We start from the raw sequence: 14,964 nt of genomic DNA, 5'->3' as shown, positions 1-14,964 counted from the left end.
CCTACTTATTTCCGTCCAAATCTGGACTTTTTTACGTATGCAAATGAGCTTTGTCGTAGATCCCATATAAGATCCTATATGTTCTAATGTGCGATGTTCTATTATGCATTTGTCTCAAATGCAAAATGCAGAATGGAGAAGTGTAATGTGAAAAATAACTATTATACTGTATTTGTATTATTGAAAAGTGTATTCTGTATTTTAATACTGTGAGTCTGTGACACACCGATACTAACTTGCCTTAAAATACCTAATTCTTGTCCGTATATGCCACGATATTTCGTTTGTAGCCTAAATACAATATTCGAATAACCATAAAATCTATGTCTGCCTTCATTTAAAAATAAATGAAATGAGGTTTAACGTCCTACACCTGGATCTGCTCCGACTGTGCTAATGAAAACCGCTACCTTCATTAAAGATGCCCTGGCGCGGCCGTACAAAATGCGATTTGCTCATATATTCGGACTAAAAACGTATTCAAAGTAATTTATGGACAGTTCACGTCCCTCTCAAAACATATCATTTGCAAGAAAAATACCCCATCTATTTTTGGAAGCCTTGTTTGTCACGTGACCTGATTGATGGAAAGTCCAGTATTAGTCGCAAACTGCACGCAGCGATCCATCTACGTCATAGGCTACTTCGAAATTATGATCACTGCCCTAGTTGACCTCCAATTAAAACGCCCCCGTGATCATTTTAGGGCGGGACTTATCGACTTGACTCCTGCTTTGTGTACACAACAGAGTAAAAATAACCCGATCAAGCACGTGTTTTATGTAAACACATGTCATTGGCAAAATGTCAACTTCTGCCACTCCGGTAAAAGCGATATATAATATGTGCTAGTGGGTAATATTGCAATACATTCTTTGCCATTGTAAACTGTCTTTAGAGTTTCAATCTGTTTATCTTTCAAAAGAAGGTTAGGTACTCCTAAATTTGTCTTCGCAAACAAAACCGCCCCTGTGAAATTATCTTTCATGGGCGCCGCCATATTGAATAATTAGAGGACTATTTTGTGATTCGGCTTTGATTAGTTTGACATCTTTCATACACACAGCGACTATTGTAGGCTACCTATATCATTCACATTTCCCATGTGGTAAAATATGGACAGCTTTACCCCAAATTACAGGTTCGTCGCTCAGATAGTTTTAATATAGTACGAATTTTTTTTATTTTTTTTAAAAAAAGACTTGAATTAAGGGTTAGCCTTCCGGGCTCAGAAGTTGTATCAAAGCCACTAAATTTGAAATATTATTATGTCTCTCGCCTTGCATGTAAGCGTATTTTCTACCCAGAAATCGAATTTCGTATTCTTTTACAGTGTGCTATGGGGGAAATTCCAACCACCAAGGATCATTTTAGCCTATGGTGCTAGCTAACACAATGCCTGGGGTTTTCGTCCTATCCGGACGACTATACGTCGGTCCTTAACTTAAGACGGAACCATGCCGGAAAATCCCAATCAACTTGCTCGGCCAATGCCGATGGTAACGAACTTAGGCCTGCTCACTGAGCCACCGCGGCACAGTGTCATACAGGCGCAAGGTCGAACCGGGAGTCGTAGGAAGTAATTACGTGAATATTGGGCTACCGTAGGCCTACCGGTACTTAAAATTGTGCGGTTATGCCAATTGTTGTTGTTTTTTGTCAGTATCTATACTATGTGTGTTTTTTTTTTAAATTTTATTTGGGGATTTAGGCTTCGCTGCACGCAAAACTGACGAAACAATGAATTTTCCCTCCATTACAGCAAAATATGTATAAAACAATCGAAAATTTGAAAGTTACGCACGCTCAAATTGCGTTTAAATCTGCTGAAAATTTAAAAGTACGTTCACTTTCGCGCACTTGTAAATCACGTGATTAAACGTCCTTGAGCTCTGCTTGAAGCAATGGCGAACCCCATATAGGTGCCTTGAACGGGGTTCATTATGTCGAGAAAAGGGGGACGAAATCGGGGGAAAGATGGCGGCGCCCATGACGATACACATGAAAGCACTACAGAGGCCGAAGAAATTGAGAGTAACGGATTATTGGACGCCGAGTACTTGCCTAAATCAATCAAAAATAATACTGCTGCCACTACAATTTGTCTTCAAGATGGCGGAGTGGAAGGGAATAGCGACGGATTGGGTTTGTTGGCGTCTGACAGCGATGATTTGGAGAGTTATGAACGATCGGTGATTGAAAATAATACGGAATGGTTAAAATCAAGATGTCGTAGTTTAGAAGGAGTGGATTTTGATATCCCAACTAGTAGTCATGACGACATTTTAGATCTAGAGGTGAAAGAAAAAGACATGGATGGCGGCTTGTTTGAGGAAATGGACACCATCACAGGTATTGTTGTAAATTGATTGGTCCAATCTTATGTGACGTCACCGATGTAAACAAAAAGAACTCATCTTGCTTATAATTACTATATTATTATTATTACATTGTCAGGTGTTATAAAATAAAATAAAATTGAAATAAATTTAAATGAAAGTTTCATTGTACCGGTACTATTATTAATTTTAAACATAGTGATAGTAATATGTAATGAAATGAAATGGGGTTTAACGTCCTACTGTTCTGCTCCTAACCTGGCCAAATGAAGACGGGCATACGCCATACAGTGTGCTATGAAGGAAATTTTGCCCGGGCAGCGGCGCTACGGCCTACTCTTATATCAAATTCCAACTGCCAAGGGATCTTTTACGTGCACGCCAATGTATACATGGGACCTTGGTTTTTCGGCCCATCCGAATGACTAGACAGCTGTCCTTGTCAGGCCCTCCGTCCTGCATCACTGACAAGGATAGTAATGTAATAGTAGAATAGCCTACATGTATACTAGTTACTAGTATAAGTGGTTAATTTTGATACCTGCATCTGAAATTACATGTAAACTAATTGGCTAATTGCAAAACAGTCAGCCGGGCAGAGAAAGCAAACTTACAGAATGTTTAAGCTACACAGAATTACAAAAATGATTATCGTTAGCTGTGGGAAATCTTGGAGCAATATTACATGATAGGCGTTATATAATTTTATTTCAGGAGATGATGGTGAAGACACACCTGTAATTAGAATCTGTGGGAAAACTGGTGTCTTGTCAACTTCGGCTCTCAGTGTTTCATCAGACAGAAACATTCAAATAGCACCTCTCAACACTTCAAAAGACATGGGTAATTCAAGTAATGAAACCGATGGCTTAGAAATGGAAGATTTACAAATGGACAGTTCAGATGAAGCAAATAAAAGTTCTGAAGAAGACTTCAGAATCCCCAGTGCTATTCTACTTTCTGCTCAAGAACTGGAATCTCTGCAAGGTCAAGGTTATGTGTTTGACACTTTAGGTCCCGACACCTTGATGGATGGGACAACAAAACTCATGACAATGTCAGATAATCAATCGTCTTTAAGTGCTAATTCATCTGTGATAACAAACTCTGCTGAAGCTAAATCGAACGAACTAATTCAACAAACGAATACAGAACATGGTGTTCCCACTATAAACTTAACGGGAAAATTATCCAAACCTGAAGCCATGACAACAGTTATACCGTCAAGTACTGGTACATATGTTGTGGCTCAACCAGACCCAACAGATTCTACAGAAAACTCAGCTCAACCAAACCTTACACTGGCAACAATTTCAATATCGACAGACAAGGTTGCTAACTCAACTCAAATTCTTGTTAATACTAATCAAGGGCAACAACTCTATTTAATTAACACAGCAGATTTAACACAAGCAACCAATGCTCTTCAACCACTGACTAAACCTCAGGAAACAAGTGTTAGTAGTAGTCCAGTTAGTCCAGTCTTAACACCGTCAGCATCATCCATGATGTCTGTGTCTCAGCTTCCAGTACAACTTCAAGGAACAGGTGCGACTTTATTGTTTATTTTACTTTTATTTATTCCAGAGAAAGTAGTCACTGTCGAATATCCCCAACTTCTTATTTTATTGTATAAAGATTTAGATTTTTCTTAAGAATGACAATAACTCTTTATGGAATCAGTAGTATAATACAAAGGAGATAATAATACCAGGACATTGGCATTGTTGTCTTCTCTTTATCAAATTCCAACTGTTGTGGGATTTTATACAAGCACAACAAATAAACATTTTTTTCTATTTTCAGGTTATTTATTATTACCAATGAATTCGGATAATAATTCTCAAGGAATGGTTTTATCAATGGGTTCATCGTCATTAGATGTAAGTTGTACAGAATGATTAAAATAATTTGGAAATTGCTTTAAAAATTGCTAAAATTAGCCCCACATAATGAACATGTATACAAGAAAGATATCATGAAAAACCCAGTAAGATTTTTTGGGGTTTACCACTAATTGTGTTTTTATTTTTCAGAGAAGTCCAAGTAAAAAAATCTGGGTCTGTCCAGAAGAAGGTTGTAATAAGGTTTTTCGTAAATTGTCAAAATTAAAAATACATCAGATGAGGCATACCGGTGAACGACCTTATAAGGTACATGTATGGTAGAGTTTTTGTGTCATTTTTGCTTAGAACACCTGGCCCCAAGTTCACAAAGCATTCTCAGACTCAAGTTAAGAATTTACTCATCTTTCAATCACTGTTTATGAGAAATATCTTTGATCCAGAAACAGAAATCTTTGCACATAGTTTCTTATTGATGTATTTGATACATTAAACAGCAAAAGTTTTCTAAAGGGCTATATTTTAGTTAAAATAGGGCGAACAATTTTGATTAAATTCTTAACTTAAGTCTGAGAATGCTTTGTGAACTCGGGGCCTGATTGTTTTTAGATATAGTTTTAGGTTATGCACAGAAGAGATTCAGATATTCTGTGTTATAAAAAAATGTTGATAATTACTACATTTCGGTCCAGGTAGACAACTTTCATCAGCAACATTATGGACGCATATTTTAAGAAGTATCCACTCTTTATAGATGCTTGATTGTGATGTAATAATACTCTGGGACTGGGAGGATTAATCATCTACGTGGAACTATATGAGATCATTTTCTTAGAGGGGAGTATTTAGAGGTGTTGCTCACTGCACTTCTATGCATAAATTATTTGTAAGTGTAAATTATGTTTGTATTTTCAGTGTTCAAAGCCAGGCTGTGATTGGGCGTTTACTACAGCTTATAAATTAAAGAGACATGAAGAAGCTCACGGAGGTAGAAAAGATTTCATTGTAAGTTTTATTCTTGTAAATTCAGTATTACCGAAAACCATGTGAATGTACCCTGCTTTGGTTCTACAACCAAAAGGGAGATTGGATTGCTGAATCGTGAGTACGTGCGCGCTGTATCATACGGTCTGGTTTCGATTCCCCAGTTATATGTGACAAGGAGTACTGTTGCCTGTCCAACCTGGTGGGTTTTTTCAGGGTCCTTCAGTTTCCTTCCACTGCTAAAGACCCCATCGCGCAAGCAAATTATTGAAATAAAATTGAACCATATGTTAGTCCCGAAATGACCTAGTTTGTGTCGAGTGGACTTAAACCCCATCCCTCTCTCTCTCCCTCTCTCTCTCTCTCTCTCTCCAACCAATAGTCATATCGTTTTGAGATTCTTAAAATTGTGGTCACACCCCCTTTGATTTTTACAGTATATTTTCTAATCATGACATATTCCTTTTGTTAAGTACCGGTACTGTATTTGATTATCAGCAGCCAAAACTAATTTGGTTTTGGTGGACTTAGACTTCATTTCACATTTAGAAAAACCATTAGGATAATCATTTGCTATCCATACAGATATCTCTTTACAAATAAATTTAATTGATTTAAATTGTATAAATCAATAACCCATGACTGGCATTGTTATAGAAAATTCTAGCATTGACAAATCAGTATTTATAACTACATGTAGCTTTATTAAACATGCATTATGCAAGAGCAAAATCTGCTTATTACAAGTCTTTCTTTAGGCCTGAAATGTTATCTAAATTATCAATTAGACATTAATTAACTTATCCAGACCATAATAAACTCTCGATGTCAAGGCTAGCCTTCGATGTTGGCTGGATTAGATTCCTATATGCCGCTAACGGCTATTGATAATTAAATCAATAAAAGCAGATAATCGAGACTATGCTGTTTATATTAATGATTTTAGTAATGATGACCGAGACTATGCCAAAATTTCAACCGCTTCTTTCGCGGCTCATAGTGGATCAATTTGTCTGAAATTTTCAGCAAATTACCTTTACACTATCTAGTTTTTAACTATTATAGCGAGAACTGCCATCTCTTTATCTTATCTCCCATAATGTATCTTTAAGTTAACCTACTTGAAAATCAATACAAAATTTTTACAACTTGTATATCAAAAGTTAAAAGGTTGATTTCCCAAATGTTACTTGCTAGAATTATCTCAACAGACTTGTCAAACAATCTAATTTGTACATGGATTTGAAAATTACTTTTTACTACTATCAAATCTCAAAGGTGCTAATGACTAGATCCATCATGACAGCTTGTACTCCACGATTGGTCAGCTTTATACCTTTATATTTTTTTATTTATTTTTTTTTCAGTGTGATTTTGAAGGATGTGGTAGAAAATTTACAACTATCTATAATTTAAATTCACACAAAAAACTTCACGAGCGACCATATACAGAGATTTGTCCTAAATCAACATGTAGACAGCAATTTACAACCAAACGACAGTTAGATATTCACATGCGGAGCCATTCAGGTGTCGAAAAAAATTATAAGTAAGTTAAAGATGTTATGAATCAAGGCCACCACCTTGCGAACAAGTCACATATTATGGGTTATAACTAGATAGATACAGGAATTTTGAAAAAGTGCTATGCTTGAAAAGCTACAATTGTAAGTTACATGAAAACTGATGAACAGATAGTATTCTGACAATCAGTAAAATACATGTACAATAGGCTTTTCTTCATATTCAGTTAGCACATGCTGTTATCAAGGCCTGCACACACCAAGGATTGTCGTCAGCTTGGCTCTATTTCTTGTCACAGACAATCAGTCGAGCGTTATATGTATTCAGTGATTGTTTTGTTATAATAATAATTTATTTATAATGCGCCTATTACAAATATAAAATACTGCTCAATGGTGCAATTAACATTTTGTGGACATAAAAATTAGCAAATACTACCACACATAGGATTAGAATATATCATGCAATTGGAAATATATTTGTGTAATCCTGTTTGTTTGTCGCCGATTATTTGTCTGTCAGAACCACACATATTACCGACAAAACATCTTAAACAATCTGTCGCGTTGTACAGTCGCTGACAAATAATCCTTACTGTACACAAGCCTTTACGCAATATGCACTATTTGCGGGATCAATGCGATTCAATACTATTTTGGAATGTTGAATGAAGTAATCCCATAGTATTTTGGCAGACATAAATGTCTTGGTTTGATTGTGCACCTCTCAGCTTTATCTACCTGTGCAGTAGTTATCCCATCTATGCCATAGATTAGACATGTATTCTGGTCCCTTGATTTTAATTAACAGATATCTTATATAAATGTTACAGGTGTCCACATGAAGGATGTAATAAAGTATTTTTCTCTAAAAATTGTATGGGTTCACATGCTCGGGTTCATCTTCAAGACCGGGAGGATTTACAGTGTAAATTTGAAGGCTGTGGTAAAGTTTTTGATAAACTATGTCGTCTAAAGCAACACACAAGGCAACACACAGGAGAAAAACCTTATGTCTGTCAAGCTGAGGTTAGTAGTTCTGCTGCTCTGTTTTAGGTAATGCATCCACAGGGCTGCCGACAACCAGTATCGCAGCGCAATTTGCGATACATATTTTGTCCGTTGCTAATCAAAAATTAAAATCTAACTTTTTTGATTCGCAGTAACTGCGAATCATTAATATGCCTGTCATTTTGGATATTGACACAAGGATAATCCACTTTCAACGTGTATAAAATGCCGAATAAAATTTTATAAACAAAACTGAATTCTCTGTGTGACATTTTCTTCTCGAACTACCCAGACACAATTCATTATACTACACGTATATAATAAAGGGACATAACTCTATGAATAGCGACTATTAAACCGGAAATAGGGAATCAAGTAGTACCACTCACGTTGCGGGACATGTCAATTTCAAGTAATTATATCAGAAAACATTTTGAAAGAAATAAATCCAGTGTATGCCCGCGTATTGTAAATAAAATTTATAAAAATAAATACATCTTAACGTATTGTAACATGATAAATCAAAGTAAGAATTCCCGTAAAATGTTATTGTTCATATCGCGTGTGTCTAGTTAATAATAATAAAGGTGCGCGCGATTGAACCAAAATAGTAATACACGATAAAAAGCTGACGAAATTGTTTTCTAAAGAAGATTTCTAACGTAACAAAGAAATAACAATTAAAATGAGTAGGGCTTCGGAAGTCACTGCCAAGATTTGGCTTCAGACATTCACATTCACAAACTGTCACAACTACATGTGGCAGTGGTAAAAAAAATCTAAGAATGAAATCTAATCATCATATTTGTTATGAATTAAAGTAATTTCTTGTTATTTAGGTGTTTTATGTTGAAACTGAAAAACTGCTAATCAATTTTTAAATTTGCTAATCAAATTTGGCGAAATTGGACTTTTTGATATGCAGTGCTGCTAATCAACTGTGAAAAATTACCGACAGCCCTGTGCATCCAAACTATTTTTCTAAGTTAAATGCTACATATAATTCAGTTTATTGTGTAAACTTCTCAAAAGTCACATGGTAGATAATATATTTAAGTATAGTTCATTTTATTGTGGAAACTTCTCAAAAGTCACATGGTAATACGAAAAAGAAATGGAAGGATCTGTAACATTATGGATTCATTGATGATTAGTTTACAGTATTAGAGTTATACTAATTAAACTTTATAACTTTATGTTTACCTGTCGTTTATCTTAATTTTCAGGGTTGTAATTGGGCATTTGCAACTGCCAGTAAATTAAAACGGCATTCGGCTAAACATACAGGTGTACGTAAATGGACATGTAGTATTTGTTTAAAGGCATTTATGCGTGCGGAACATTTAAAAGGTCATATGGTAACACATTCTGGTGACAAACCTTTCTCTTGTCCCGTAGATAGTAAGTTTATATATTTATCTTTTATAAAAATAATCAATCTGTCGTCATCTTTACACTTAGTCTGTTCATTACACTCACCTTTTTCTCAAAATGAAATACCATATATCAAATATGAACCAGCTCGTATAATTTTGAGGTTAAAGCGAGAGAGAAATTGGGTTTAACGTCGACTCACCACAAACTAGGTCATTTCAGGAATAACACATGGTTTAATTTTATTTCAATAATTCGCTTGCACGTAGAGGTCTTTAGCAGTGGGAGGAAAACAGAGAAAACCCACGAGGTTGGACAGGCGACCATACTCCTTGTCACGTACACCCGCCAAATCGAAACCACGCCAATTGACTCAATGACAGATCATGCTAGCCATTCAGCCATCCATCCCCCCCTGAGGTTAAAGCCATATTGTTAGTAAAAATAATTATGATCATCAAATCACACAGTCTGTATGTGGGATGATTCTTTAATTTGAATTATTTATTGTTTCAGATTGTTTAGCCAAGTTTACAGCGAAGGGTAGTTTATATGTGCATTTAAAACGTCATGAGTTACATGATAAAAAAATAACATATCATTGTCCTATTGATGGCTGTCTTAGTCATTACAACAATAAAAGTAGTCTACGAAGTCATATATTAAAACATTATCTCAACACACCTGCAGGTATGTTCACCTGAATTCATTTTCATTATATTACAGATCAATCAGATTATCGTTTTTATAGTTCAAAATTTCGTTTTACTTGTTTTTACTACACTAGGATCTGGATGAGTTGTTATCATTATCGTGTTCTGAATGATGTGAGCTATAAGCAAATGAAACGGTCTGTTACAGCAAGCTTTAGGCGTGTTTTGCACAGAACTGTGGGTAATCCACTAGTAACATCAATGCTGATTCGTTAATCAAATGTCTGATGTCATAGGGTCAAAAGATGCTCGTATGACCTCTGACGCGACCTATCGCTACAACCTGTCAGATCTTCATATAGTGTAGGCCATCGAAAGTTTAAAAAAAAACGAAACAAAATATAGATCTGTATTTTAATCAGATGGATTACAGATGTAATTTGCTTTATTTTATTATATCAATAGAAAAATATTAATACTTGTTTGAATTTAGTGTTTTTCAATATGTAGAAATAGATAATATACAGATCTGGGTTGATACTTACAAAAAAAGTAATTGTAATATACAAAACACTGTTATTATCAATGACGAGCTGTAGGTGTTGGAAAGTACCTTAATGTGGGATCCAAAAAATCAGGGTATACCTATGTACACACGGGAAAATACACATTACAAGAAACCTTGACAGTTGGAATTTGATGAAGAGAAGATGAAAACACCACTCTCTGTTTAAAATTCTCCATCCCTAGCACTGAACTTGTGTGACCATACAAAACAGTAACCATACTATAGACACAAAGTGACTGAAGTACGTGTCCAAGAGTTAATCTCTATTCCTATACTAGGAGTAATAAATTCGAAAAAAAGAATAACTCTTGTTTATTTTTGTATTCTGGTGCTTTAAATCATGACAAGTTCATTTGCTATTGTAGGTGGCGATACTAGTCATCTGGATTTAGTGCCGTTATTAACAGGGGATGACATGTCTGACTCTGCCATCGATAATTTAATATCAACGTCAGCTAGTGATAGTTCAGCACCAACATCTATTAGTAAGTTCAGTTTACTTCTATTCTCTAAAATATCTTCAAAAGTTCAAATGACACGACGAGTTTTGATTTAAAGTAAAAAATTTGTCAGAAAAGTAAAGAGTTTCTCGGAAGGTAATGTCCCAGTAAAAGTATGATGTGTCTCCAAGTTATAATAGTATTCCTCATAACCTCCATAATTTGTCAGTTGGATCATGAAATACAGCATCAAGTGTAAAATAAATAAACTGTTAAATCTGTACAAACATTGGTTATTATGCGTTCAACTGTTTGTTCTCCTATAAGGAATAACCCGGCAGGAATTTTCAGCCCAGTTCTAACTTTGCTGCAGACCTGAGAAAAAGCCTTATGTTATTTGAATTAAAGTGCTGTGTATATGTGGTTTCTACTGAATACTATATATTATTATCCGAACCTGAGTTTAAAAAAATGTTATAAATGTATTTGATGTATATAAATTATTTTCTAGGCGTATCTATACCACAACTATTAACAGATACTGGTTCAACAAGTTTAATTAATACAGGTGATTATATAAATACAGGTAAATATTTTACTTACTTATAATATAGTTGATGGGTTATTTCCACTCTAGGTTGACGGAATATTTGATAAAACAATTTGTTATAGCCTTGTGCTCAAATACACCACACTTCTACTCAATTTATTAGTTATCAGGATTGTCAAAACTGTAACAGGACTACAAATCCTTGTCACTCGATTACAGTTCCACCAACTGACAATGTTAAACTGACAACCAAACACCTCTAATAGTTATATTTAATTTAAAAAGCATTTTTGCGTTGTTTTTTAGCTGTATTAACAGACACAGTGATGTTAGCAGCGGAGACAAGTAGTGATCAATCTCTATCATCACCACCTAGTGGTACAACCAATCATATCATTACATCACTACCAACATCATCATCAAATAAAAAATCAGCGAAAACCAAAGTGACATCATCATCTACAGATTGTTAGTATATTTTATGTACTGTAAATTAATGTTACATTTGGCTTAATGTTCAAGGTGCAATGTCCTTGTTTGGAATCTGAGCAAGTGATTAAGATTTTTTTTAAGACTGGATATCCACTTATCAGGTTTATATCAGCAGGGCAGATTATGAGAGTCCAAAATTGAATACAAAAGCGTGCACAAAGAAAAACATCTTGATATTTAGAATTTGGAAGAGAGAACAAATAATTGATAGAAAATGATAATTACTACATTTGGCGTAGTGCCTTGGAATTCATTATGATTCAACCAAATCATTTAATGTGAAATTCCAGTAATTATGTATTGTTTTGTTATTACAGTACCGGCAGTGATAAGTCGAGTTGCTTTAGAGAATACAAGTGGTTCAGCTAGAACAGATTATCGTAGTAATCATATACTTAGTGACAGAGCCAGGAAACGCTGGCATTCTTTAAGGGGTGGTAACTCTGATACTACAGAGATTGAAACTCTACAAGGTTTGTAAACATATTTATTTAATGATATTTGGGTTGGCATTCTTGTTAATAGCATTAATCTTCATCCTTGTCAACTATTTCTTTGGTTATCGATATTTTCAGAGTGGCTGGGGTAGCTAAAAGGCTTATATGGTGAACAAGCCAGAATTCACATTGTTTGAAATGACGACAATATTCTTTTTCTATAGATAATACCTCTAATTTAACAATTTTACTATTCACCCATAGAAATGGTCTAGTCTTTTTAATCTTGTTTTAAAGAAGATCTAGTCTTGATTTGTTCTACAGTATCCCCTTTATCACAATAACATATATAGGCTATGTAACCATTACTTTGGGCATATCTTGTTTTGTTTGAGAATGACAGACATCCGAGAACATAGATTTTATCATGGATATTATATTTTATTTTTTGTGTTTTTAGAATCTTGTGATAAAATCAACAGTTTAGTTTTACCTACATTAAGTACAGATTTTACGTCAACAGAAATCTCAAATTCTCAAGGTTTATTGTTCCGTGATCCAGAGACAGGCATCACATATGTCCAAACACAGCTATTACAGGTATTTATCCTTTTAAATATTTTACTTAACATGATGTTGCTGTCCATTGTTAGAGAATAAAGTCATTTGTATTTCTCTTGCTCTTCAAAAATGTGAAATATTGGGGTAATTCTTGTGTGTTTAATGATTTTGTCTACAGTTTTTCTACTTAAATAAGCAAAAGTTTGTTTGTCATCCTTGGAAAGTTAAAGTTATCATCACATTATCGGTTTCCTCTAAAGGTTTAAGTTATCATCACATTGTTCTCTTCTAAAGGATAAAGTTATCATCACATTGTCTTCCTCTGAAGTTTAAAGTTATCATCTTATTGTTATCCTCTGAAGGTTAAAGTTATCATCTTATTGCTATCCTCCGAAGGTTAAAGTTATCATCTCATAGATGTTAAATATATAAGCCTGTTGATTTTCAACGATTCCAATATGAACAGTTAAAGTTGTTATCTGATTAGCGGTACATGATAGAAGCCTATCAAATTTTAACTATTTCTGATAATTACTTCATGGGTTATTGCCCTTGATCAGTTTTTAGTGTTCTGAAATGCTACCATTACCTACATGTACATGTGTCATTACCTGGAAACCTATGTTAATGCTGTTTTTAAACAAAATGTATTTGCAGGATGACCCACCTCACCCCGAACTTTACTCCGATAACCTGATGGATACAGATGATTCACTTTCTCTCCACGACAATGAGACATCAGTAAATCTTGGCATTAAACCAGAATATACAGGAACTACTATAAACCTACAAGATTTAGAATAAGCCTAGCATCATATAATGGCAAACTATTTATCATGACAGGAACAAATTAATGAAATAGGAATAAATCTAATCATCTCAGTGGAGTGACTGCCAGAAACAAATTTTATGTACTTGTATGAATTCTTTCAAAGCTAAAGGTAGAAAATGTAATTGCTGAATTTTGGTTGCTATGCTTTCTTGTATTGTTTGCCTTGGTAATCTTTATTGTTTTGTTTTTTCTAAAAATTGGATGTTCTGATGTATAACAATTTTAAAGCTATATGCCTCGGCCATTTCTTATGCTAGATATGTATGTCACATAACAATTTAAAGGTCTTTGAATACAGAAGCTAAATTTATACATTCTGGTCGCATTATGAATAGACTATTATATAAATCTTGAATATCAACTGATATATGATGTATTTTGTATTTATGTACATTTTATGGTTTGTTGTGAAATTGTATTATGTAAAATTATTACTGTGTGTAATATGACTTGATGTCATACTGTCATTTACAATATCATTGACATACAATTACTGGTATGATCAACTACAATATCATACACCTACCATTACTGGTATGATCAACTACAATATCATACACATAAAATTACTGGTATGATCAACTACAAATTTTATATTTGTGAGGATAACAATTATAAAAGGATTTGTACCTTACAATGTCTATGACATTTTGACAAATGCCATCAATTGCCAATATAATTGATCAAACTATTTCTATTTATTAAAATGTTATAAGCGATGTGATTTTGAAATCAATTTGCGACACATAATATCAACACATGTGTTGTATAGAAGAGTGTTCTTACTTTTCCAAGAACAGCTAATACCACTTTTATTTATTTGAGAAGTTCGTAAAAATTTATAGAGGTTTTTTTTCTATTAAATGGTATAAAATGCCTTGGTGTCTACCCTGGTCGTTAAGACAATAAAGGATATAAACCCAAAGCCTATCCCACAAATTTCTTAGTTCCCCCAAGCATGTCTTGTATATTGCAAACTAAAGAGTAATGACATCTGGTCAAGTTGTTTTATTAACATATAACATTAATCTGGTCAACTAGAGTTTATTATATTATCTGTGGGATTCTCTTATTATTTTTTGTGCATTTTAAGTGATTATTTTGATGTCTTCTCAATCACCGATTTAGTTGTTTCATATCTAGGTAATCATCTAACTTTATAACTGTTTTATGTTTTTTTCCTCCTCTTTATAAAAAAAGGTATTGAATCCCACAGACATTATATGTTTGGTTGACAGATTAATATTATAGTTTATATTAATTGTATAAAAAAACAGATCTAAATAAAATCTGTATTGTTATTGTTTATAATAAAAACATCTTTAAAATGGTATTGTTTATTTTGTATAAATTTAA

General features: G+C 34.0%; 1 protein-coding gene across 1 annotated transcript; it reads left to right on the top strand.

The window, feature by feature from the left end:
- Positions 1–1,880: 1,880 nt before the first annotated feature.
- On the top strand, positions 1,881–14,943 carry LOC126825046 (zinc finger protein ZXDC). Its single transcript, XM_050554477.2, has 15 exons — positions 1,881–2,352; positions 3,054–3,887; positions 4,146–4,222; positions 4,376–4,492; positions 5,099–5,188; positions 6,535–6,716; positions 7,524–7,719; positions 8,928–9,102; positions 9,592–9,765; positions 10,662–10,781; positions 11,248–11,322; positions 11,593–11,754; positions 12,096–12,251; positions 12,676–12,815; positions 13,434–14,943. The coding sequence occupies exons 1-15, from the start codon at positions 1,944–1,946 to the stop codon at positions 13,578–13,580; spliced, it is 3,054 nt and encodes a 1,017-aa protein (XP_050410434.1). The 5' UTR covers positions 1,881–1,943; the 3' UTR covers positions 13,581–14,943.
- The last annotated feature ends 21 nt before the right edge of the window (positions 14,944–14,964 follow it).

Source organism: Patella vulgata, chromosome 6 (genome assembly GCF_932274485.2).
Source record: "Patella vulgata chromosome 6, xgPatVulg1.2, whole genome shotgun sequence".
Classification (NCBI taxonomy): Eukaryota; Metazoa; Mollusca; class Gastropoda; family Patellidae; genus Patella; species Patella vulgata.
This window is presented reverse-complemented; position numbering and strand designations above follow the sequence as displayed.